The sequence below is a fragment of the Xiphias gladius genome, chromosome 24 (genome assembly GCF_016859285.1).
Source record: "Xiphias gladius isolate SHS-SW01 ecotype Sanya breed wild chromosome 24, ASM1685928v1, whole genome shotgun sequence".
NCBI lineage: Eukaryota > Metazoa > Chordata > Actinopteri > Istiophoriformes > Xiphiidae > Xiphias > Xiphias gladius.
Window position 1 is genome coordinate 713753 of NC_053423.1, and position 26679 is coordinate 740431.

Genomic DNA, 26679 nt, shown 5'->3' on the forward strand with positions numbered 1-26679 from the left:
ATCCCGTTAGGCCACTGTCTCGTTGGGCCAGTGGACTGTCAAAAAATCCAGCGTAAACATGCTGCATTCATACAAGTTTCAACCCTCACCAACCCCACCAGAGCTGCTCCCCCTCCCTCGAATCTCAGGGGTCCCCCACCTGCCAAATCCCACTTCAACCCACGACAATCATCCAAAACAAACCTCAAAATCCACTGTGAACCACTTCATGAAACACAAGCTGAAGCTTCTGAAAATCTTTGGGTAGATCTTAATCATGCTGTGTGTGCAGGACTGCCTAAAAATATCTCAGAACTTGAAGGGATCTCCAGAAATAGTGGCTGAAAATTCATCAGTCAAGACCAGAAAGACTCTGCTGCATTATTCTAGACACTTTTCCCCCCAGTTGAGTCTTATATACAGTATTTGGTATATTTGCAGACTTTGGAGTGTCCTCTGGAATTTAAAATAACATTCTGTAGGTTGAAACAGCATTTTTACTGACGGACCTACAAGTGCGTCCTTGGGGGAGGAGGAGGTTAACAAGACAAGAATTTCAAGGAATCAGTAAAGGATTAGATTTAGTTAATAAGATGATATTTTTTTCTGTGTAAAAGCATGTATCTCAAACTAATAACTATGCCCTCCAGTTAACAAACAACTGCAAATATTAATAAAAAAAATATTTTTAATTCACCAATGTTTCACTTTGTCCATGTTTTCTTATAACGTCCTTCAACGATATGCTACTAAATGAGAACATACAGTACTGAGAGAGTTATTACCAACACTGGTGACTGTAACATGCCTTGTTTTTTCTGGAAGTAAATGGCTCTGAGACAAAATGCCCAGGCTGAACAGCAATGGGCCGAGTATTAACTCTTAAAGGACGCAGGAAATTTTCCTAGAACTTTCCTAGTTGAAAAAAAAGTTCCATACGGATACAAATAATCTCATCATTTCATCCTTGTTAACACTAGGCTAGTACTGAGCCAGAAAGTCCTACCCACTTCTAAAGACTGTCATTTAGGATGTTATGATTCGCTGTATTAAAGGCTGCACTCAAATTTAATAGTACTAAAATCAGCGGTGGAAGAGGTGCTTAGATCATTTTCTTAGGTAAAAGAATGAGCACAACTATATAATATACTCCACTACATATACTGCAATCCAAATTCTATTTAAAAAAAAAGTACTTAAGTAAATGTACGTGGGTTAAATTACACCACTGACTAAAATAGAAATAAAACTATGTTTATTAATAGATCATTGATTAGCTTGAGAAGGACTTTCTCTGTACTGTGGATAAATTTGGAAACCTAATGTGAATGTATGAGTCATGTGGTCAACCAACTACTTATAGATGTTCAGTACATGTACAAAAAGATCTCTATCAACAAATTTAAAAGTGAACTAACTACACTGCATCAACATTGTCACTGAGTGAATCAGTAGCTTTCAGCAGTTGAGCTCCTCACTGGTGACTGAGAGCTCTGCCGTCAGCTCAGCTGGGATTCACAGTAGGTTACCTCCTCATTAAAAGGTTATTAAAAGACAGTGAGAGCTGCAGAAACAGTCATAATCTGTTACTTCGGTTGTAAAATTAAACTCGCGTGCAGTGCTTATATAGGCTAGTTTTGTACTGAACTGAGCATGACCACAAACATGACTGAATGTTCAGAGCTGATTGTTGGGCCATGTGAACGATGATGCATTCACTTACTGTTGTACTTAATGAGATGCATTTGAATGGTGATATGTGATATGTGTGGCATGAAAAGGGTTGTAAACTGTTTTAATTTTTACATTACAGCTATATCCTACAAAGAAAAGACATTGGTTTCCCTCCTCTACATCTCTGTCATAATCAAATCATGTCAAGCTGATGAAAGTATTTTTTTTTAGGTTTCCGCAGTCTCAGTTTGATTCTCATAGGGAATTCTTGACCAAACAACTTGTGCCATACTCTACCTGCTTTGCGGAGCTCATTACACAGGACAATAGTGTCAGTTGAGAATCAGTAACCTGGCAACAGGAAAATGCTTTCAGTGTTGGCTGTGTGAACACGCCCATCCAGGATGTTACACACACACACACACACACACACACGCACACACGCACACACACACACTCACATTCTACTGATTACACAATGTGCTCCATGAATAGATTCCTCACCAACTCATTTGAATGAAACTCATTTTCACTTCTTTACACGGCTTCTAAAGGTATGTTGGTCCACATAAACCCGATCATTATCCGCTATAAACTAGAATCATGAGTCACGAATTCCCATGTGTCATTGAAACTTGTGACATTTCATTCCTGCCACTCATTTACTAAACTGATAGTTGATGAACAAGAAACTTATTGTTAGCTATCTGGCATGCTTCCCAGAATGCATTGCATTTGAGCAAACTGTGCTCAGGGAACTTTGGTACCCTCAGTGAGGTCTGTCCAGTTGCTTCCTTCTGTTTTTCACTAGCACACCTCCTTCTGCAGTATGTGGTGAGTACACTGCACCACAATGAAGTCATCAGCCAATGAAAAATCGCACTTTGCTTATGTAAATGTAATACTCAGAAGATATGGAAATGCCAAGCTACACTTATCAACATGTTCATAGTGAAGCAATTAAAATCATTATTAACATTGGCTCACATTACTTTACATAACTTGTACAGTATGGAAATGGGGCTGTTTGTAGGTCATGAACCTACAGATCATTATCAACAGTCTTTGCTTTACATTACTTTTGGCTCATTATTTTCATTTTCCAGCCCATAGCTTTACTTTTTTGGTTCATTCTCACTCATTTTCAGCAGCACACAGCTGTTTTCAGTGAAAAAGCTCTGATAAAGACACTGTCCACTACCTGCTCAGCAGCAAAAAGCAAACAGTTACAGTTAGAGACTAGCTGGTGAACATAGTGGAGCATTTAGCAGCTGAAGTGCCAGAAATGTATTTCTGGAGTACATGTATAATTACCAGGAATAACCAGAATATTTCTGGATTTTTCAGGAGTTGGTGGAGACCAAAACAGTGCAGAAATTAGTATTGGACTTAGATTCATCAGGTGAACATAAAAAACTCTACCATCATCAAGGCGATTCAAGTCGGACCTTCAGGATCTTCAAGGATGCAAGTCTCAGGTTGATAGCAGCACAGACATTGGAAAACATTCCAACACAGTTGTAATTTAAATAACATGCTCTATACTGAAGACACACCTATTTCCTTAATTTTATCCTGTCCTTTAATTTTCCAAATTAGCTAGTGTGGTTTAGTACTAGAAGTAATGGCGGTAACAGCACTAGCATGAGTGCTTTAATATTGAAGTACCATCATTTTTGTGTGTATATTTCCCTGTAATCCTTTGGCAAATAAAAAGGCAGACTAACTATCTTGAGTGCGTGAACAGTTCCATATTTATTTAAAAAATACTCCGGATGTACAGAAATAATACCAGAAGTAAGAATCAGGAACTAACTTCAAAGAGGAAACATTTTAAGTGAAGGTGAAGAGTGGAAACTTTCCATTGCTTAGTTTTCTTTGTGTAAACTGTAGTCACAGAATGTTATTGGCATCTGTGCTGATGATACAATCTGATGCAGGGTCATAAATTGAGAGTGCGTCTTGTCCTCATGCTCACAGCTCCGATTTCAAGAGCTTCTTAGCCTTCTGCATGTTGCTCTTCACTGTAGAAAAGGTGGGAAACATTCACATTTAGTCAGTCTGTGTTTCATGGACAACAAACAGACAATGCTGACTGAGGATAGATTTGTGTAAACCTCACTGTGTCTTAGATGCAGCACTTACAGAGTTTCAGGTCACTTGGTTCATAGGCATACATGCGGTTGGCATAGCGACCAGTGATGTCAGCCCTCACTGTCATTGTTGGGTCTGTGGAGACATTAGCGGTACTGGGTGAGTGAAAAGATTTAATCCTGGTGTCATCTTGGAGGAGGCAGGAGCTGTGTGCATCTACTGCTACTGCAGTGTACTGAAATTGAATTGTGAGTATCTTGGCACCAATGTCAACAATTCAACTTCCTTATACATTCTATGTATCTGGAAAATAAAGGTGGCGCTGGGTATTTCAAGTAGCCAAATACAGCCAGTTATATACATTTGCGTTTCTTTCAAGCTGCACTGACATTCACTTTAAAATGCTATTTTTCACTATTTGTGGGTCATAACTATATAACTTTTGAAAGAAGAAATAACACAATCTTCTCTTCACAGATGTTGGGTTGGATGTATAAGCTATAAAACACATTTGTTCAATTTAATTCACTAAAGGGTATTGCTGCTACAGCCTTTCTTGGTCTGGTATGCACAGTATCTTATGGTGGTTAATTTTAGCAACAAACACAAAATTTAGGAGAGATACTGCTGTGTAAATGACATTACTGAGTCAGTTTACTAACTTTGTCAGTCTTCTTTACTTGTGCTACTGTTATCCTATGCTATGATTTAACATTTATCATTATTCTGTAGTAGCCACTTGTGGTCACCAGGGCTGCTGTTCAGCAAAAGTTACCTAGCGTTCATATTTCAATCCTTGTTTAAGATACATATGTACCATACTTAACTAAAAATATGAACTACTTGGACTTTACTATTTCTGTTTTATGCTGTTTTATATATCTTATCCATTGCAGTTCAGAGGTAAATATTGTGCTTTTTACTGAACTATTTACTTGACAGCTATAGTTACTAGTTACTCTACAGATTACATGGGATGATGATCCACTGTTACAGATTAAACTACCCAAAATAACCTCAACATTGACCAACATCAAAAAAGAAAAATGTTTCTTACACTTTAATGCATGAAATAATAATAATGAAATTATATAATAGTATAACTTTCATACTTGGATTTTTCTGCATTATGATTACTTTTTCTTTTGTTACTTTTAAGTATTCTTTGCTAATAATACTCATTTGCTTTTACTTCTGTGATGTTTAGGACTTTTATTTGTAGTATATTTATATTGCAGCATTACTATCTTTACTTAAGTAAAGGATCTGAATAGTTATTCCTCCGCAGGATACTGCTATTACAATCAGTGTCAAAACTTTATTGAATTATTGAATGCCACACACCATTAGCATACCATAAAACAATTTACAGTTGTACAGTAACATTTTACTGATCCCCAGGAGGAAAATTAAATAGTAGCAGTAGTAGTGTTGACACAGTAAATACTATTGCATTGATATGAAAGGAAGGAGCCGATCCCAGGTGTGGCAGCATACACCCTGGACAGGTCGCCAGTCTATCTCAAGGCTGACACATAGAGACAGACAACCATTCATACTCACATTCACACCTATGGACAATTTAAAAGGAAAAAGCCAGGCATTTACCTAACTCTATGTCTATGTCAGTGCTAACCCCTGTCACCTCACCACTGTCACCTCACCACCCTTCACATTAAAGGTAAGGAATGTAATCTAAGACAGGGACATGTCGACAGGCCTACAGAAAGAGTTGTGTCACAAGCTATAGCTCTTACCAACAAAGATGATTCTGGGAACATACTGTCCATCAGGAGAGAGATGTTTATCTGTGGTTTCATACTGTAGGTGAGAAAAAAAATAACACTTTATCATCAAACATATCAAAGTCTGAACAATAACATCTTTTTTAAAAATCTAAAACCCTATTCTCTAAATCAATGTATTACTCTGAGAGATGAGGTCCTACATCAACACAACATTTTGTGCCAAAGGTAGAACAGTTTCTGTGTTTTGTGTTTTTGTTTGAGTTCTTCTTAATGGCTTAAAGTGGCGAGGGCTCAGTTTGAAAAAGGTGACCACACTCATTTCTGTGCAGAGATCATCAATATTTGAATGACAGTGTGTGATGACAGTTGGTGGTTTGTTTGCTTATGTTGTTAGTTAAACTCTTGGTAAATAATACCTAAGAGTGTATTTTCCAAAACTTGCATATTTAGTCATTAATACAGTCCTTAATATTATAGAGAAATACTTAATATTTGAAACCAACTTTGCGGGGGCTTTACTGCTGAACGGTAAAATTAATTAATTAAGGTTTTTTAAAGGTATTACAGTTTTGAAAACAGCTCAAACCTGAATACAGATTCAGTGGTATGCACCTTTAAAACACATTGTTTAGCCAGGTAGTTTGATCTAAAAAGTCCTGCAACTTACCACCAGATTGAGGGTGATGAAGTCTTCATCAAGAGATCTCTGGATCTCGTTGTCTTCAGAGAAAACCTTCTTTAGTGCTGCAGAAGAAACATGTTTTTAATTCTACAACTCAGTCCAGTGCTTATTAGCACATGAGCCGAGTGCAGAGCTGTACCAGGATGTCTGAGGTGACGTCACACATGAGCAAACACATGACTACTTGCTCTTCAAACAGGTTTGGCCCTTCATTCAAACATGTTTCTTTCTGCTTGAGTAATTTAATAACTCAAATAATAGAAGCAAGGTTTTTTCCAGGAGTCAGACTTACACTGGCTGTGCGGGCAATCTTCAAGGTGAAAGATGACCATCAGAGGTTTGTTCCTAAAATATAAATCAGCTTCACTTACATTTAATCATCAACTTCAATGAACATCAGTTTAAGAGTAAAACCAACATATTGATGTGTTAAAACTATTTCTTACCTTGACCTGGACCAGTAGAGAGCCTCTTCGTAAGTTTGAGCCCAGATCAGCTGATCTCCCCATCCTGGACAGACATGGACACCATGAAAGATCAATGAAAGACTCTGCTTTATTTATCACAATATACTTGAATCTCAGTCATTCAGCCTTAGAGGGGCAGATGATTCTCACAGACCTCTTGACATAGTCTGAGGGACCCTCTTGCCAGCTTTAGGTGCATATTTCCCAAAGGTCGAGGACACAGCCACAAGGACCAAGAGTACCGACAACACCGCTTTGATCATCTTTATAGGATTACTGGAACATGAGGAACAGACAAAGGCAGGGGAAAACAAAATTTGAAAACTTGAAATGTTCAAAGTGTTAGATCTGGGAGGAACAGTATTGAAATGACATCACATTTGCCAGGAATGGAAGAAACTTAAACTCAGAACTTTCTTTTGCCTTTCTGAATGAAAAGTTCTGCCTTACATCCTCCAGTGGTTCCTACCACAGGAGAATCTGTCGTTTTTTTTTTTTTTTTTTTGCATTTTCGCAGACAGACAAGAAACGCATGAAGAGAGAGAAAGGTATTACATGCAACTAAGGCCCCTGTCTGGAATGTAACAATCCCACCTCATTTTTTGTATACAGCACACAGCATTGACCATTAAACAAAAAATATCTTAATCATAAAAGTAATCTGTAATGGAACAGAGATCATCTGCAATAAAGATGGACTTCAATCAAATAGTTTAATGTAACCTAAGATATCTTTTTAAAATAAAATTCAAATCTGAAATACAAATGACACCATCAGATGTTACCTAGACTTTTTCAAACGCTTCCATACATTGCAGCTTCAGAAGCTGTTAAGCATGTAACTGTGTCGCATGAATTGTGATGACTCAATCTTTACTTTGATATTTCACTGTGTTTTTAATCATCAGGTTAAAAATAGTAGATTTGTCATTCTCAATTCTTGCAGATGAAAACTAAGTTTTCTCTTTTATCTCTTCCAAAATAAATATTTTTAAAGATAACTTAGCCTACTTTTTCCTTTTGTCTTTTATTTTCTTCGAGGAATGTTTAAACAATCAGGTGAAAAAATGAAGATTTCCTTAAAAATTAATTTCCCTATGGTAAAGATGCCCCATATGAGAGTACGGTGGCCTGTAAAGTCAGGCTCTGTATCTTACCTGTTCCGAAGTAGTCAGGTGAGAGTGTAGGCTGACCGCAGTACCGGCTTCTGCTGTACCTCCGCTCTCATCTGTCCCGTATTTAAGCACCTGTTCCCCGGCGGGCCCGCCCTCTTCCCCATCCCGTCCCTTCTCTGTGCCGGAAAGCTTGTGACTCAAACTTCCAAAACGATTTTGTTTGCAAAACAGACTCCCTTGGGGAAATTGGTAATTTGAGATTTCCGTGTGTATTGCCAAAGATATCCTGGTGTAAGATCATGAATGTAAACTTTTTACGTTATGATAGAAATAACCCTTCAAAACGGCATACATCATAATTAGTGAGCAGCGCCTTTTTTTTTAATGACTATAACTTATTTTTCTGATATGTTGCCTAAGTATGTTATCTTTTAGCCGAGTTTATTGTGTGTTATAACCTATATTACATGTTTTCTGCCATTCATGACATTTGCCAATAAGTAGCGCACTCTTAAATTATCAAAATTTGTAAGGTAATTTGCATTCCGTTCTCTGCGCACCTGAAAGAACGGCCGGTAGACGGGAAAATAAATGGTTTCACATCCAATCTTTTGCATGTCCGTAACTGGGTTTAAATTCTATAACATTAATAATTTTGTGCAGTGTGAATACTATGACAAGAATGAATCATCTTTAGCCACATTTTGCGGACACGGGTCCATGTGTGGTCTTGGTGAGATCGGATGCTTGGCTTGGATCCAAGGACAAGTCAGCATACGCGATCAAAGGCTGGATGATGATTAATCTCAGTGGGATTGTTTTAATACGCAACTGAATTTAATTTAACGTTAGGAACATTAACGAATTCAAATTAGAAGGTAAATGAATGAATGTTAATTGAACTGCACTTACATCGCGCTTTTCTAGGCTTATTGACCGCTCAAAGCGCTTTACATGACATGCCATATTCACCAGTTCATGCATTGTTTCCACACACACATTCACATGTACTCATGGGGTTCCATATCTTGCCCAGGAACACTTCGACATACGGACTGGAGGAGCCGGGGATTGAACCGTCGACCTTACGGTTAGCGGATTACCTGTACCTGCTCCTCCTTCCGAGCCACAGCCACCCCAGGTGTTGGGGATATTCTGCCTCGGTGGTATCTTGAGGCATCGCAACGGTCTACTGTGTCCTACAGAAGGGATGTCAGTGTGACCTGGCTGCCATCAATGGCCTCCTTTGTTAATTCTCATCCCGGTCTGGGCCTCCTGGCAACAAATCTGCCTCTCAGTCACTGAATCAGTCCTTTTACTGCAGCTCTCCCTGCATCCTAAAACAGCAACTTCTTAACCGTCAACACCAGACTCATCCTGAACTCTACACACACTTAACTGGCACTGCTGCCCTTTAAAGGTGCAGCATTTCTTCCTCTTACTGTCACTAAGTAGCTTTACATGCACTTCTTGTCTTTGCATTCAATAATAATTCTCGTTTTAATAAACACATGGTATCACTTCTGATAAGGCATCTGTTATAAAGAGTTTATAAGTTGTAACTAATGGTTTTATTAATTGTTAACTTCTTTAATATAATAATGTTTTTCCTTTTAAATATTTATTATAAGCCATTCATAATTTTGGGTTGCCCGGTTGGGGAAACTACTCTTCCGGCAGGACATTTGCTTTGTCTCTTTAGCTCTTTAATCCATCAGGAAGATCTCACCAATTGACCATTTGACCTCTCACCTTATGGAAAACTCTGCAGAGGGTTTGCAAAGAAAGAAAGACAAAAACGTTTAATATAATAATGTATTTATTATAAGCCATTCATAGTTTTGGGTTGCCCGGTTGGGGAAACTACTCTTCCGGCAGGACATTTGCTTTGTCTTTTTAGCTCTTTAATCCATCAGGAAGATCTCACCAATTGACCATTTGACCTCTCACCTTATGGAAAACTCTGCAGAGGGTTTGCAAAGAGAGAAAGACAAAAATAGATAACATTTGTAACTGCAGGCATGATGGTTTATTAAGGACTTATTAAACTTTATAACTGTGGACTTGATGGTTTATTAGAAAGTTAACTTCTGTCAACAATGGGCATTGAAAAAATGGACAAGAGGTCCTTTAAGTGTCCACATTCACATCGACAAATTGGCAGCTCCATCACCTGCTGATGAAGATCATTTGACTGATCAAGCTACTGAATGGACAGTGAGGTGAAGTTGTCTTATCAACAATTTATAAACCCTTTATTAAGGGAGCTTTATCGGAAAGTGGTATCAGACAGGTATAGTATCATTGATCACCAAAAGTTTATACAATCACAGACAACAGACAGCAATCACCGAAATGCAGTTAAGAGCAAAAAAAAAAGTGCACCATCAGAAACATAATGTATAAATACATGCAGAGTAATTTAAATATAATGATATTGTGGGTTAGGATGAATATGTACAATATATGTAGTGGAGTGATATACAGTATACAGATGAATAAGGAAATAAATAAGGAGTCCAAGGTTGGAGTTCAGCAGGGGAACAGGTGCAACAGAAAACCCTGTTCTTCCTGCAGCACTGAAGTGGTACAGTTGTTTAGTTGCATGTACTGCTTCAAAGGTGGGAGGAGGGGAAAAAGTCAGTGTATGTGGTGAGTCTTTGACAATACCACAGGCCTTCTGTATGCAATTACTTCACAAAAATTAGACAACAAAAAACAAGAAAGGATAGAGAAGAAAAGGCAACGTGCAACTGTAACTGCAGACATCATGGTCTATAAATGACTTACTAAACTTTATGGACAGTTTTCACCACTTGTTGTTGTAAATTCCGGTCTGATTTTGACCATACCAAGCTGTTATGCATGCAGTTGGTGAATATGCTCAGTGGTACACCAATTAAAGTTCACCAGTATCTGACAGGACAGATTGAGCTCTCTTCACTTTCCTCAGGACGTACAGTTGCTGCTGCGCCTTCTTGACCAGAATGGAGGTGTCCAGGAGAAGTCCTTGGAGATGTGGAATCCCAAAAAACCTAAAAGACCTATCAGACTGGGGCCTTTTGGTCAGGAAGTCCAGAGTCCAGTTGTTGGGAAATGCTAATGTGAAAGTCTTCAAACCTGGCAACCAGCTTGGAGGGGATGACGGTAGAATGCTGAGCTGAAGTCAATGAACAGTCATCTCAAGTAGTTGTTGCCTTTGTCCAGGTAGGTCTTGTGCTATGGTGACAGTATCCTCTGTAGTGCAGTAGCCAGACTGGTTTGGGGCTAATGTTGGAGGTAAGCAGGTTATGAGGTTGGCCATTTCATGATGATGGGGGGTAAGTGCAACAGGGTAAAACTCTTCAGGCTCGACACAGCAGGGTTCATTGGCACTGCCAAAAGATGCCACTGTTAAGACAGGACAATCCTGTCACATACTGTACATCAATGAGACACTACTAATGGAAGTGTTAGTGAGGTAACTGAACTGTGTGAGACCTAATATGGGTTCAGTATTTCCTGGATGTCTACGAGTCTGCGTGCTCAGTCAACAAGTTCTAGCAATGTAGATCATGAAAAATTGTAGCTACTGCTTTCATACCTCTGTGTTGTGTATATGCACATAATTTCCAATTTAGGTTTAGTGGCAATATTTAGATTCATAAAGTTTAATATGTATGTATGTGCCTTAATGGACTTTCTCAATGAACTAAAATGAATATGATGATGATAAATCTAAAAGTACTTATTTTGTATGTGATATATTTGTAGATTTATATACACATTGGTCATTGGGTAAGACATATTTATAATTTGTAATCCATATTCTAGTAACTTATTATGTGTGCTAGTGACATCTGAGTAGAAGCACTGAAACTGCCCACTGAATCCAATCAATATAATCAATTTGACTTGGGCTGTAAATGTCAGATTTCATTTTTATCAGGCCACCACCTCTTCACTTCAGCAGAGGGGTACATCGGTGGCGGCTGTGGCTCAGGAGCGGCTTGTCCATTAAGTGGAAGGTCAGTGGTTCAATCCCTGGCTCCTCCAGTCCGCATGTCAAAGTATCCATGGGCAAGATACTAAACCCCAAAATTGAGTGTGTGTGTAAAGAAAGCGCTGTAAGAAAAGTTTGTATGAATATGTGTGTGAATGGGTGAATGTGGCTTGTAGTGTAAAGTGCTTTGAGTGGTCAATAAGACAGCAATTTAGAGCATTATCTCTCTTCATCACATATTACGTTAATAATTTGGGCATATTTTTTATTTCAATTTTAGGACATCCACATCTAACACCAGAGACCAATTTGAACAGAGACAGGAGTTCTCCATCTCCCCTGTATAAAGCAGCCTGTTATCTGCATTACTCTGATTACATTCTTCTGGTAAAGCGCTTGACAAGCCAAATGTCCCAAATTACTAAACACATAATTTTTTTGATGGTGTGTGTGCTTTTATAACCAGGATGTGGGAGCAGTTTAGTGCTGAGGTGTCCTTAATCCCTGCTCTCTCTTTACCAACTTTCACTCTATGTCTCCGTCTCTCCGTCAGAGTGTTGTCACAGCACAATGGTCAATATTTGAACTAAAGGGCAGGGTTAAAGGCCGTTTCTATTAACACTTCACATTCACCAGCTGCACTCAGCCCTGCCCTGATAACAAGGATATTGACGCTAATTCTTTCCAAACACACTGCTATTGGTTGGCCACTTGAATAGGATGCAACGACCTGGTTTAAAATGAAGTACTATGCAGCAGCTCATGAACACCTGAACTCTTCTCAGATAAAGTTGGGAAATACTAAGACACATTGTGTTAACTTATTCAACAGTCTTTCACCAAAGACACCTATTCATTGCTTTCACTGCTTCATCTTACATCACTTTTGTCATTTAAGGCAAATTTTCTCTGTTGAATCTTTCATTTTTGCTTTGTGATGTAGCAACAAATCTGATGTGCAGAAAAGAAAGAAAAAGAATACAGGCAAACTGATTGATGTTGAGACTATTGATCAGGTATGTAAGTCTGTGGGGAACAAATCCAAAGAGCGACTGTTTTATAATATATGAATGAATGTATTACTGAAAAGCCAGTGGCAACACTTGTATTGAAATCCTCTGATATTAAAAAGGAAATATTTTTGCTAAAAATGTAAAAATCCAGTGTGTCGCTCAGAACTAACATCTAATGCTATATTTCGCAGTGAAAGTGCCACAATTTATCATGCAGGGAAAGTGCCAAAATTCAGACTACTGAAAAATCTGAGTAGCCTGTCAGCCAGCGGCTCATTTAGTCACTTATAGGCCGATGGTGATGAATTAGAGGCCAGGGGTGGTAAATGAGAGGCCGGCGGTGGTTAATATGAGTTTGGCAGTGGTGAATGTGAGGCCAGTGATGGTGAATGAGAGGCTGGCAGTTGTAAATGAGAGGCTGGCGGTGGTTAATCAGAGGCCAGGGGTGGTAAAAGAGAGTCCGGCCGCTGGAAATATGAGGCCAGCAGTTGTAAATGAGGTGTAAATAAGATTTAATAAAAATTTTCTCAGAAACTATGCCATTTTGACAATTCCTCTATTAATATAACACAGGAATTTTCACTTTCTTTAAATAGTCCTTTATTTTCTTATATATTGTAAAGGTAAATATCACCAGTGCATTGTGTGGGGCTGAGTGTCAAGCAGCAGTTGCTTGGTTGATCCACCTCCTGTCAAGAGACAAGATTGTAACAGAGAAAATAAGACCAGGACTTCTGCAGCAAGTCATCAGTTTGGAAGTTATTTGGTCATAAACAAAAGTATGGCACAAATTAAAATGTTGACTGATGATGGCACTAGAGACATTTGCAAATTTATTAAAAAGAAAAAACTAGAACATCACACTGACATAAGTATTCAGACCCTATTTAGTTGATGCACCTTTGGCAGCGATTACAGCCTCAGGTCTTCTTTGGTATGATGCAACACCTGAATTTGGGGATTGTCTGCCATTCTTCTCTGCAGATCCTCTCAAGCTCTATCAGATTGGATGGACACCATCGGTGGACAGCCATTTTCAGGTCTCTTTAGCAAGATGTTTGATTGGGTTCAAGTCAGGGCTCTGGCTGGACCACTGAAGGACATTCAAAAAGCCCTCCTATGTTTCTTGCCTGTGTGTTTAGGGTCATGGTCCTGTTGGAACCTGAACTTGTGGCCCAGTCTGAGCTCCTGAGTGCCTCTGGACCTTGATGTCTCTGCACTTTGCTCTGTTCAGCTGTTCCTCATCCCTGACCAGTATCCCTCTCCCTGCTGCTGAAAACACCACCACACCATGTTGCTGCCACTACCATGCTTCACTGTTGGGATGATATTGGGCAGCTGATGAGCGTTGCCTGGTTTCCTCATGACGCTTAGACTGGAGGCTAAATAGTTAAGTCTTGGTTTCTTATGTACTTTTTTGCAAACTCCAAGCTGGATTTCACTGAGGAGAGGCTTCCGTCTGGCCACTCTGCCATAAAGCCCAGATTGGTGGAGTGTTGCAGTGATGATTCTCCTTCTGGATGTTTCTCCCATCGCCACACAGGATCTCTGAAGCTCAGTCAGCGTGGCCATTGGGTTCTTGGTCACCTCTCTTACCAGGCCCCTTTCCCCTGATTGCTCAGTTTGGCTGGGCAACCAGGTCTAGGAAGAGTCCTTGTTGTTCCAAACTTCTTCCATTTAAGAATTATGGAGATCACTTAGCTCTTGGGAACATATCTGTGCCTCTACACAGTCATATATCTGACCCACTGCAGGCAATTCCTTCAACTTTATGGCTTGGTTTTTGATCGCATATGCATTGTCAGCTGTGAGAAATTATAGACAGGTGTGAGCCTCTCCAAATTGTGTCCAATCTCTCAAATTTACCACAGGTGGTAAGTTTTTTACTTTTTCGTCTTCTAAATATTCACAGGGTGCGAACACAACAAAAACATCTGTAAAACCTGAACTAAATTGAATTGTAGTCCTGCACTAATAAGTGCATTTGTCTTTCTGTTTTGTAGAGCTTACAGTATGTGATTCTACTCTAGTAATTTCAAGGATGCAGTTTGTGCTTATTTGTATTTTATTATTTCAAACATTATAAAAGTTTGTAAAATTTGCCATAAGTTGAATCTACATCTGTCTCCAATCTTTTACAGTGGAGTCATACTTGGATGGGATAACTTCCTGGCCAGTATGGACAGGGGGAATGATTGAAAACACTTCCATGTTCACATGGCATGTGAGTGTTGTATAGACTTAGGAAAAAAAAATAACCTATCCTAATATGTTTGCATTACATATTTTACAGGAGTTTGCATTATGTACAATTCCGTGTAATTATTCTTATAAGAATGTTATCATTTAATCCAAACTGCTTACTTTTCTCAGCAGTCCGACTTGCCAAGAAAACAAAGCAAAATTTATATATGGGAATTTATTCAATACACCGTGTACAAAAAATTTCAACTGAAAATATGATCCAAAAAAAATGAGGAGAGAGTGGATACAGCAACAAAAAACATGAGATTCTTACAGTCCCACAAGATGCAGGTCATTGTCAGGGTCATTGTTTTCATAGAAAACATTCAATATAGCTGACCTACAGAGCAGTTCATCATTCATCTGACTCTAACACTGACAAAATAAACCCATCCTGGGTTCAGGTTGAAGTACACAAGACACAGGCAGCAGCTCTGGGATCAGTGAGAAGCTCTTCTCACAGGACCATGGCATGTTTTGGCGCTCATGATAGTTGGCCACACGCTCTCAAACTGACAGTCTGATTGTGCTGCTGAGCCACAGTGCACACGCAGGAAACTTACATATGACAACACACACCACAGTTGCTTCTACACAATCTCTCCATATTCGATACCAGCTGCTGTAAGAAAAGAAAAAAAATGCAAGACCTTTCTCATCAGCTCAGCAGAGTTAATTTCTTAATTTTTTCAGGATTGGGCAAAATAAAGCAGTTTAAATACCATGTGGTTCTTTTTCAGTCCTAGTTTTAATAAATCATAGCTGTGGCTAAATTATGTTGGCATTTATCTTTATAAAGTGCTTCCTATATTTTTGTTACACATTTAAGAATCATGTAAAAAAGGAAAATGTTTCTGACTCTTCTGGGCAAACCTGACCAAAGTAACAAAACTAAAGGGAACATGAAAGCAACATCACATGTAGGTACACAGTACAACAGCCACAATAAGAAAGAAATTCAATCACATGGAAAGCTTTCTGCTGAGTAGGAGATTTCCATTTGGTCGAAAATGTTAATGGTGTGGAAAGTGACAGAGCAGATAGACAGCTAGCTGAAGCAACTCAGACATAGTGGTCAAGTGTTGTAGCTTGTTTCAGTCTCACGGTTAAAAATGATAACAATAAAAACACACAGTCCCATTAGTGATCATCTCACAGCCCGAGTCCCTCAGTTACTCTCTTCTGTCTTGTTTGTTCTCTCTCTCAAATGAGGCAGAGCTCACTGCTTCAGGCCAGTCATCTGCAGAATGACTTCACAGACACTCCAGACTGTAGGACACAACATCCTACATCCTTCTATGCTTGTGTCTTAAACAGCAGCCCTGATACCCTGCAATGATTTGATCAGAGAATGACTCTTCCAGAGGTCAGCAGTTAACAGAGTTGTTCCCATTATGGCAACAGTGTTTTTTAGTGTCCATGCTGTGGGTGCTGGTTATGCTGATTGTTAGCGGGGTGGTTGGGGGGCAGTGGTGGTCCATTTACACCGGGGTGGTAGAAAGCACAGTTGCTCTCATACCTGCAGCTTCCCTTCATCATGAAGTGACGACACACAGGCCTCTTGGACATATCTGACAGGAGGAAACACAAAAGCATTACAATCACAGCACAAAGACGTTAGTTTCTGATGAGGACTATCACTGTACATGATTTCCTCCAAATTCGCAGACCTCCCCTTTTTTACTCAACTGTAGAGAGACGCCTTTATAATATTAGCGATGGGTTGAAAGACAAACGAGTAAAAGTGATTGTAATTAATTAGATGAAAATCAATAAATATATACAAACACTAGTTCTTGTTGATAACAAAACATTTTAATCCTCTCAAAGTCAACTTACTCACTTGTTATGGAGCTTTCGAATGAACTGCACAGTCCTCATTCATCATCATCATCACAAGTGAGTAACTGGACCTTGAATTTAAATATATTTGCCAACTGCTGTTTCTAAGCTCAGGGATGAACTGTCAAGCTCAGGTATTTGTGTTAAAAAAGAAAGTGAGAGCAGAGTTTTGAGTATGAAATGATTCTGTTGTTGTAGACTGATGTATCCATTATTTGAGAATAGAGGGAAACTCCCAGGCTCTTTGTCCCATATACCGTTCATGTTGTTGTGTCCTCCTCTGGGCCCTCCTCTTCCTCGGCCCCTGAAGCCTGGCTCTCCTCCTCCTCGGCCCCTTCCTCCTCGGTGGAAGTGACCTCCTCTGTGGGGCCCTCCTCTCATGGAGTCGTCTCCCCAGTAGCTGCCGTTGTCTCCTCGGCCCTGGCCTGGTGGTGGCCCCATCATGCGTGGGCCTCCACTATTGAAAGGTGGTCCGTGGTTGTGAGGGGGCGGGGGGTGGTTGAAGCGGGGGCCACCAGGCGGGTTGTTGGGCGGGTAGCCACCATTCATGGGCATCTGCATGTGCACGTTCATGTTGTTCATATTGTTCATGCCTGGACCGTGACCCAGTAAACCCTGGTTGACTAGATAGAGAGAAAAACAGGTTTAAAACAATAAGTAACACAAGGACCAAATCAGATGGACATTATGCCATGACATCAGGAGGAGATGTAGTTAGACAATGGAAGAAGAGGTAGAGGTTACCTGGTGGAGGTCCACCCTGGTTCTGGTTCTGGGTCTGCTGCAGGGAGCCCAGTAGCTGTTTAATCTTGTCTGAGAAGTCGGGCTGCTTGATTAAGTCTTCAGTAGACTGGTTACCAGAAGCACCCTGATGACAGACAGCTGTTAGCTACACATTATAACTTAAAATAGAAATGTTTATATCCAACTGCAGATATATTTTAGACAAGAATTTTAAATATCATAAAAAAAAAAAAAAATCTGAATTAGGTCTACTTTTAGTTGAAAGAAGTAAACCAGGATGCCGGCATGTCAAAAAGATAAAAACGAGCTACTCTAGTTGACTATCTGACTATACTATCATATATTTACCATGATGGATGAGAGCAGCTCCTGTACGTTGACAGAGGGAGCCACAGGGTTGTTGACAGCGTTTGTAGCTTGTGGGCTGCGGGAGCTGTTGCTCAGGTTGACCATGAGGTTGGCCAGGACAGGCGGCAGCTTGGAGCTCTCGTTCTGGGCCATGGCAGAACCCTGCTGTGATGTGGTGTCCATGGGCTCCACATAGCCATCATCCAGCATGGAGGAGTCCTGCAGGGGGGGAGGGACTGACAGCTTAGCAGGCCAGGTATTACACACAGAATGTGTTTAACGAGATAGAAAATTGAGAGACAGAACGTGGGTTTGTTCATGTTGAGTGTACTAACCTCATCCAGAGGGATGAGACGGGGAGGCATAGGTTCATATGGCTCTGGGTCTGGTTCATGTGGACTGTCAGGCACACTGGTGATATGAAAGGACAGGAAATCAGTGACACATATTGCAGGCCATCAGCCTAACTTCTGAGGGTGAAATTGTAAGAAGTTAAACATACTAAAAAGGTCAAAGATTCAGATTTTTGGCATTTGTACCCCATACATTTTTGGGAAATAAACTTACAAACTACTAAAAATACACCAGGATTTGCCCAATGTACTACCTCTCTTTGCTAAGGAAGATCTCCTGCAGAATGCCCATCTCACGATCTCTCTGGGTGAGTTTCTCTGTGCTGTTGGCACCGGGGATGACCAGGCTGCCGGCCAGTGTCAAGGGCCTCGGGGGTGTCCAGGGAACCCTCTCCTCCATGGTGTCGTGGGAGAGCCGGCGGGCCATCTCAAACGTCTGCCTGTCCATCATCAGCTCTCGTTTGGCAGCCTCACCAAAGTCCTTGATCTTGTTGACGTTGACTACAAATTAAGTGTAATAATATCATTAATAATTAATATTTTTTCTGATGATTTACAGTCCCACTGATATCTTAGAACAATAAACATCCAACTTAGACATGTTGGGTTTTCGGGACCACATTCTTCACCTCTCTCTGTCTCATCCAGATCAAAGTAAAAATAATGTTTAAGCTGCTCCTCCTCAGCCCAGTGAACTGTTTTCTTCTTCTTGCCCTTCTTGGTCAAGCTTTCTTCTTCTCCACGTGGTTCTGCCAGAGCGTTAGGTTTCTCACCTACAAACAACAAAAGACAATGAGCAAGAAATATGTTAGGGGATTGATAAAACTCTCATATCCATTGGAACTGGGAAAAAAAAAAAAAAGGTAGTGTAATGTAAAAGAAGCTCATTAAAAATATCAAAAAATAAACCTTACAATTGTCAGAGGCCTCAGGATCCTCAGAGGGGACAGGGGTCCCAGGCTGCTCTGGCTCCTGGTTTTCATCAGTAGGAGTGGCGGAAACAGCAGTTTCTGGAGACGATGGTTTAGCAGAAGATGAAGAATATGCAGTGGGTTTGCTGTCAAATGGACTCCCCTGATAACAAAAAAGGAACAAGAGTGATACAACTGGTTTAACAAGTTTTAGACTGCATTTGATGTGTAGAAAGTCAAAGATGTTGACAGCTATCACGTCCTTATTCTCGGAAAGTCTTGGATGAGGAGATATATCAATGCTCTGATTCAGCGAATTTCTCATTTAATTACAACAGCTATTTACATCCGTAGTACCAGTAGCAGCATCATGCTTGGTTAAAATTTAACAGATCAGAATTAGATATATTCTCAGGATTTGGGGACAACTCCTTGATAATAAATAAATAAAAATACAATTTTGAAAATATTCTGAAGATGTTTAGACTGACAATGGCCATAATACATACTGATACTGGGTCAAACTTGACTATGATCAGTCAGTACCTTGTTAGACGTTGGGGAGGCAGCCTTGGTATTTGCTGTAGTACTAGTACTGGGTTTCTTCTTCTTGATCTTTATCCCAGGCACTGGGGCAGAGTTCAGAGCATCTAGGAACCCAGTGCACTCCATTGCTGAAGTGAGGACACAAGACAGCAGTGAACACCCCAGCCACTACATCACTATCATCTCTATAAAATACAGTTCAAATGTGATGTACGTTTGAACTTACGTTGTGCTGGAATGATCTTGACTTTGATCTCTTTGGCTGAGTTAGAGGGGGTATTTAGAGGTTTGTATTTTTTCTCCAGGGGTGGAGCATCTGATGTACCAGAGCTGTTTAGGGAAAATTAGTATAAAAGAAACATGTAAGTACTATTGTCAGCCACCTGAGGACAGCAATGAGCAAGTTGCATGAATACACCACAATCTGGTGCTGTGTTCACAGAGATAGTGAGGCAACCAGGTCTATGGGAGGGTACAGTACCTTGGCCTCTTGAGGACTGGAGGCTTGATGTTGTACTTGTCACCCAGCTGTGGGGCAGTGGGCGCCTTCTTAGCAGGGGCCAGGTTGGGAGTGTCCATCTCCAATCCTACACATCACAAAACATACTGATTATTTCATATAGAACCTTTTAAAGTGTATATATATACACATATATACATTTAATATACATTTAATTTACCTATGGAGCGAATCTTTGTGTGGCTGGGTGCATGAGCTTTAGGTTTCTCCTTCTTCTTCTCCTCATCTCCACTCTTTTCCTTCACATCCCGCACCAGCAACTTGCTCTCCTCTTTCTTCTTTTTCTTATCTAGGAGATAAATAAAGCTTGTTACAAACTGTTGCCAGAGGGAGCCATTTTAAAACAGACACACATTTAAAAAGTGAAATGATCGGTCTGTACCAGCAGGAGAGTTGCCACTGCTTGAGACACTCTGAGAGCGGATTGTAGCCATCCAGCCATCTACGAGCACAGACGCTAACTTCCTCAGATCTAAAAATAAAAGACAAGAATATTAGTGGAATACACATTGCGGTCTGTATAGAAGTGTTTTGATTTTTGCTGTACAAGAAAACTGACCTTCAGTCTCTGCGCTCTTGCTCAGCTGCTTCACCAGCTTGGCTGTGTTGTTCTGGGAGTATATAAAAGCAGTTTTAATTTCTATAGTTGCCTGTATAATGTCCTAGAAGTGTTGTGTGGTGGATAAACTGAGACAGTACCTGTTTGAGGTGGTCCACTTTGAGAGGCAGCTTCTGCAGTGTGAGCAAGATGAGCTGCAGTAGAGGGGTGTTGTTGGTGGTTTTTGAGTAGGTAAGCCAGGAGTTGAGCAGCCTGTAACCACCAACTCTGATAAACCTGGATGAATAAAGGAACAATTGATTTATAATGGAGGCGGCCTGCAATGAAGGATTAGGATGGTCACTTAATACACTTGCACATCAACAAAGACATTAGATCATGGTAATATTTTCTCAGATGATTATATTTTCTGGTATTTTCAGAGTAGCTGTTGTGTTGATTCTCTTAAACAATCAGGCTGAGGCTACTGTATATTTTTCTTACTGTCAACAAATTGTTGGTGTCCCAAACTAAAAATTGCGTCCTTCAATACTTTCTGACTTCAGTATATTAATCTACATTTACCCTAGTGAGTATTTCTGGCAGCAGTAGCACAGTGTGACTCATTGATGTGTTTTTAATAGTTCTAGGACAACAATGGATCTCTGTGGCAGATAAGAATATAATGCATCAGATTTTGCATACACATATAATATGTGTTAGTAGCATACTCTCATTGCTGATTTGGTTATTTTTGTGGGACTTGTTAAAAGAGATCTACTACAGTACTATAGAGTACACAGTACATTCCAGGTTCTCAGAGAACATTGCATTAGTAACAGCCAACTAAAATTATTGGTTAAAAGTCTGGAAGGTGTTTGAATAAATACTGACTGATGGTATACCTGGACAAAAATATTATAATAATAGTTATACTACTCTATTTATGGAAACAATACATGACTTCAACAAATCCTTATTCCAATAGAGTGAGGTTGACATCATCCTATTGTTTTCATTAACACCATAGGGAAGCTACAAAGAACTAGTGAGCTTTTAAATATTGAATGCAACAAAAAAGCATCATGTGAAACTGTGATGTAAGGACATACATAATTGTAACTTGTCACTGATTCAAGAAACATTTATTTATTTATTATTTATTATTGTTATGGGCCCATCCCTACTTAGAACATTAAGTTTAGTATTTAACTATGTTTTTTTTTTTTTTTTTTAAGTTTGAGCACTCCACTTATTTTTTTAGAATTGCATCTAAAAAAGCACAATGTTCTTCTGTAAAAATGTATGTAAAACAAGTTCAATTTTAAAATACTGGACTAACACTCCAGAAAAAGCCAGTAAGTTCAGTTTGAGTTAAGGGAGTTCATAGTTCTTTCAATTGTATGAACATTTTCATAATTTCTCCACCCCTGTGATACTATTAATACCAAGACTTGCAATATATAGTATGCAAAGTTGAACTAAAGCCTACCGGTTAAGAACATCATGGGATTTCGTCTGCAGCAGGATATTCAGGTACATACATCTACTGACCATCTTGGTAGAAGCTTTCATCAGGCTGCATTGAAAGAGAGCAGAGGTGTTAAGATAACATCTAGTTTAAAAGTCATGCGTGAACTGTTGAATTAAATGTTTAACAGTTAATCCACACAAAGCATTATGTCTAATTTCAGTTCCTCACCTAAACACCTTTGGGACTCCCTCCAGGCTGCGGAGCTCTCCGTCCTTCCCCAGCAGAGCCTCCACACCCTTCAAAATCTCTCTGGGGTCCACTGGTCCGCCTGCCATATCTGAAATACGCACCTCAAGCAATTAATACACGCTAATACACATGCCGCAAGACACAAGTGTGTTACATTTTCTGTTATGTACAGGCACTCATTTTATCTTTGCTAAAAAGAAATTAAATTATTGTTTATTAAGGACTATTTGCCTGCCAAATAGGATAGGGAGCTCCATGCTACAGAATTGCACCCAGGAAGATTGAGAACTCAACAGCTCCAAACTGTTCTGTTCCAAAAAAAGTCACATTAAGACTCAAAAGAAGCACAAGAAACGAAACTGTATTAGGGGAACAAGGGAACAGTCTGTTTAACCTAACCATCAACCATCATTCAGATTCCACTGTAAATTCAGTGACTGACACCATTCTGTTTGTATCAATGTCATTCCATCAACATTAAGGTCCAAAGAACTGACCCACAATACTCAAACCCGGAGATCAACATCATGAAGCGGTCACAACAAAGTCTCATCAGATCCATTGAAGGTTTACACAGCAGCATATTCATCAAGCTACCAAACACCCCTAATTACAAAGTAATGATTCAGGAGTAGAGCATGCTGACCAAATATCCAGTAAATTATTGTGATACCAAGTTAAGAGAGAAAAAAGCTATCTGGATTGATCTGACATGGTCACACAACTTACTAAAAGTATAGGCAGCAGTGTTTTCATCAGGCCACACAGCACTCTGTTGCTCTGGCATTCAAGCATCCACAGTGCATGATGGCTTCAGTGTGCTGCCTCATAGTTGAGATGTTTGTGGAGTGTTACATGGGGCCAACTTGACACCAGTTCGACAGGGACAAGGGCAGAACACTGTAGTTTAATCATCAGTGCCAGAGTGTCTCATCTCAGGGATTTTTACTTGCAGGACAGGAGTTATAGTCTGATATGTTCATTTTTGAGTGGGTAGCGATACAGTTTATTCCAGTTCAGGCTATGATTAAAGCTGCAGCAACAATGTAAACAATAAAATCGCATGTATATAAAACTAATGTACAAAATGTTACACATTCACTATAAAATCGACATTTTTTTTTAACCAAACATTTTACTTTATTTAACTTTTTCCCTAATCATAAAGGAAAAAAATGGGGGGAAAAAACTCTTTAACTGGGTATTAACTCTTGCAATTAATATGTATTCAATATCTATAACTATTATTTATTTTTTACAGATATTATATCTATGCAAAACAAGGTGAAATGTCAAGGTTTTGTAGCAAAAAAGTAGCCAAAGAGAGAAATTTTTGCAAGATGTGTTACTGATGATTACTTGTCAACTTTTTAATAGCACGTCTATCACAATCTTTCACGTTTGTGCAAAAATGCAACTCTTACAAAGGATGGAAAAGAAAATAAATAATACCTTGTAAAAACCTATTTTCATTAATTAATATGGTATCTGGTGAAAAGCCCAATGGTACAGATTCAGATATATGCACCAACAAATTGAACTTGACTGGTTACTGTATGGAGTATGAAATCCTTGAAAACAGTAGAATTAGTTTGTTAAATACTAATCCGTGTCCTTGCAAATGTGATTATCTGTCTGAGGGTATCTCTATATTGGACTAAGGTGGTGTTAATGATATCATTGTCAACTGTGGCAGCCGTATGGTACAAGTCAAGTCACTTACTGCCACCTACAGGTTAGTTTACGTTTACACACTGGCACTGTACTGTTTGTAGTTACACAATATAAAAAGGCATTACAAATACAATTGTTAGTGCAACATCATAACAGTGGTCTGAACTGTCACACATTCATCTGTCTGTAAAACAAACTCATGACTAAAAGGTGCTGAATGTTTCATAATTTCAATAAGTAATTCAAAGTTTTATCTTTGAAAAGTCTGTGATCCAAACAAAAAAAAAAAACCAACACTAAGTCAACTGGCCTTTATGAATGTTTACACTTTCACGGATCTTTAAAATGATGCTGCCAAAGGTCTTATGAATAACCTTCAAATTGTTCATTATATAACTGCTTGATTGCACCTTGTAAGCATGCACTCTTATTCCTTGTTTATCCATTTTATAATGAAACATTTTTTGTGCCAAATTGTCAATTCATGTACAGAACCGTCAACTCTTGTGGAAATCAATCCACTGGAAATGTCATGATGTGAGGAATCAGTTAAGTCTTACCCGGGTAACTGTTGTAGTAGAAGTTTTATAAAGTCTCAGACCTCCACAACACTGCAAATAACCAAATTCCTGTAAATGTCACAGTTGTTACACATATAAACAAAATCAGTGTTAAACATGGCCCTGGTTCCTGGTTCAGTGGGGAGAGATTATTTGTGCACAGTCATACTGTGATGTTATTACATATCACTGGTAGAGCATGGTAAAATAATCTATGACTGTACTCACTGACCAAGCCTCCTTCAAAAAAAATATTTCCTCTAATTTTTATAACGCTTGTGCAACAACAGACTTGACTATAAATATGGCAACAAGGTATACTCATCAAGGAGACAGATTGAAGCAAATAACAGTGTAAAACGCCCTCGTTTATATAAGAGCAGTTCAGCCTATAAAAGGCTTGCTCTTAACCTGGCATCTGTCGTAGCTGAGTACAGGCCTGCTCCTGCGGCTAAACTGTTAGACAAAAGGGGAGGGAGCTGGATGCTGAATGCTAATCAGAGCCATCCCTCCGTTAACCACTTCGACGACGGCAAACCAAACCCTACATCAACAATAATGGCTGTCACAGCAAACACAATGCTGGTTGATAGAAAAACAAGGCGAGGAGCACCAGATATCTAGCGAACCGTACGCTTATGTCAGTCAGACATTGCGATGGACATCAGGCCATGCTTGTTCTGCATTTCAGTTTTGTAAAGAAAAAAAACGTCCCAAATGTTGCTTCGAGGAGAACAATGCTAGCCCTGGAGCTGTCCGAGGACGAAAAGCAAACCACAACTAGTCCACCATATTTGCCAATCCCGACTGTTTGTACTTCGAAAGACCACTTCGCTTGAATCATCCTGCAATCTTTATCCACAGATTGCCGAGTACATGGTGCGGGCTTTCGGGAAGTCCCTGTGCTATAATTATCAACATTTCAACACAATCAGTGCTTCATAAAATATGTCCACAATCCTCAAACTAATGCAATCTTTATGTGTAGATTGCGGTGGGTGTTCGTTCCGTGGAGCAGCCCCTACAAAACAATTCTGGCAGGCAAAAAGTCCGACTTCATTATCTGGAATTTGCTTTCTATGCCTACGGCAATCTTTATGAATAGATTGCTTATGGTTATTTTTGCGAATTTACTGGCTATATTTAGTTTTATTGGTACAATTCGCCCATTCCGTCTCACACACAAAGAAACAGAGGTTTGTTCCTCCGTCCACTTTCCTGTGTGAGCTCATACTATTAACATTGTCTATTTTCAAATTGTTTGCCAAGAACAAAGCTAACTCACGGTGCCTGTTAGCCAGCTACCGCTAGCTAGCCTTTATCTACGAATATTTTCATGTGATGAATTTCGATTCAATTGAACTTCGAAATCAACTTACTATTGATACTATAGATCCTCAGCGTCTCGGGTATATTATAGTGTGCCTTTCAGGCACTTATATCTCTTATTTCATAAATTTTATGTCGTCAACCTTCATGGTTTTAATATCAACTGAAAGACCTCTTATGGGTGGGGCTGTGGTAGCTAAATGCTAGCCTTTCCTTCAGGAACAAACTGGAGGCAAAAATAGAAATCAAATGTCCATTACTTGAAGAAAAAAATATGAATTTGAGTAGAGTTGTTCAAAGTCCTCGGCGGTTCAGTCTTCGGCAAAGCAAATTCATACCTGAAAAACACACAAAAAATACACCTTTAATTTCAACTCACTGACAAATTTCATCGACTTTCATCTATATCAAAGTCTTTTGTTGGTTTCTGAATACATTCAGTAGGAATTTCGCATTAAATACGGACAAAATGTTAGAATACGGCTCGCTGTCTTTCTAACTTCACTTACCTCTGACCAAATCCAGAATTGAGCGCAAGAGGAGGGACCTCGTTTTTATACTACATGACGTTTTTTACGTCACGGACAGTGTTT

The 26679-nt window shown here is 39.4% G+C and overlaps 2 protein-coding genes across 8 annotated transcripts; both read right to left on the minus strand.

Annotated features, from left to right (window-relative positions):
• Window positions 1-3404: 3404 nt before the first annotated feature.
• On the minus strand, window positions 3405-7891 carry agr2 (anterior gradient 2). The gene is made up of 8 exons (XM_040121969.1): window positions 7802-7891; window positions 6799-6920; window positions 6624-6687; window positions 6470-6522; window positions 6163-6239; window positions 5505-5568; window positions 3799-3882; window positions 3405-3677 (listed from the first exon to the last, which is right to left on the minus strand). The coding sequence occupies exons 2-8, from the start codon at window positions 6905-6907 to the stop codon at window positions 3628-3630; spliced, it is 501 nt and encodes a 166-aa protein (XP_039977903.1). The 5' UTR covers window positions 6908-6920; window positions 7802-7891; the 3' UTR covers window positions 3405-3627.
• Window positions 7892-9593: 1702 nt separating this feature from the next.
• ppp1r10 (protein phosphatase 1, regulatory subunit 10) lies at window positions 9594-26677 on the minus strand. Of its 7 annotated transcripts, XR_005706675.1 has the most exons (21): window positions 26596-26677; window positions 26137-26424; window positions 22503-22611; window positions 22293-22379; window positions 20962-21097; window positions 20822-20873; window positions 20645-20734; window positions 20423-20551; window positions 20224-20329; window positions 19969-20072; window positions 19743-19870; window positions 19200-19359; window positions 18915-19058; window positions 18540-18786; window positions 18268-18343; window positions 17933-18151; window positions 17585-17708; window positions 17098-17463; window positions 16518-16569; window positions 13655-15620; window positions 13327-13443 (listed from the first exon to the last, which is right to left on the minus strand). XR_005706675.1 is itself a non-coding variant. In XM_040121535.1 (20 exons), the coding sequence occupies exons 3-20, from the start codon at window positions 22607-22609 to the stop codon at window positions 9683-9685; spliced, it is 2367 nt and encodes a 788-aa protein (XP_039977469.1). In that variant the 5' UTR covers window positions 22610-22611; window positions 26137-26424; window positions 26596-26677; the 3' UTR covers window positions 9594-9682. The 7 variants fall into 7 exon arrangements, 6 of the variants coding, with proteins under 6 accessions (XP_039977469.1, XP_039977472.1, XP_039977467.1 ...); XM_040121535.1 differs by lacking the exons at window positions 13327-13443; window positions 13655-15620 and adding an exon at window positions 9594-9722; XM_040121538.1 differs by lacking the exons at window positions 13327-13443; window positions 13655-15620 and adding an exon at window positions 10296-11149.
• Between the last annotated feature and the right edge of the window lie 2 nt (window positions 26678-26679).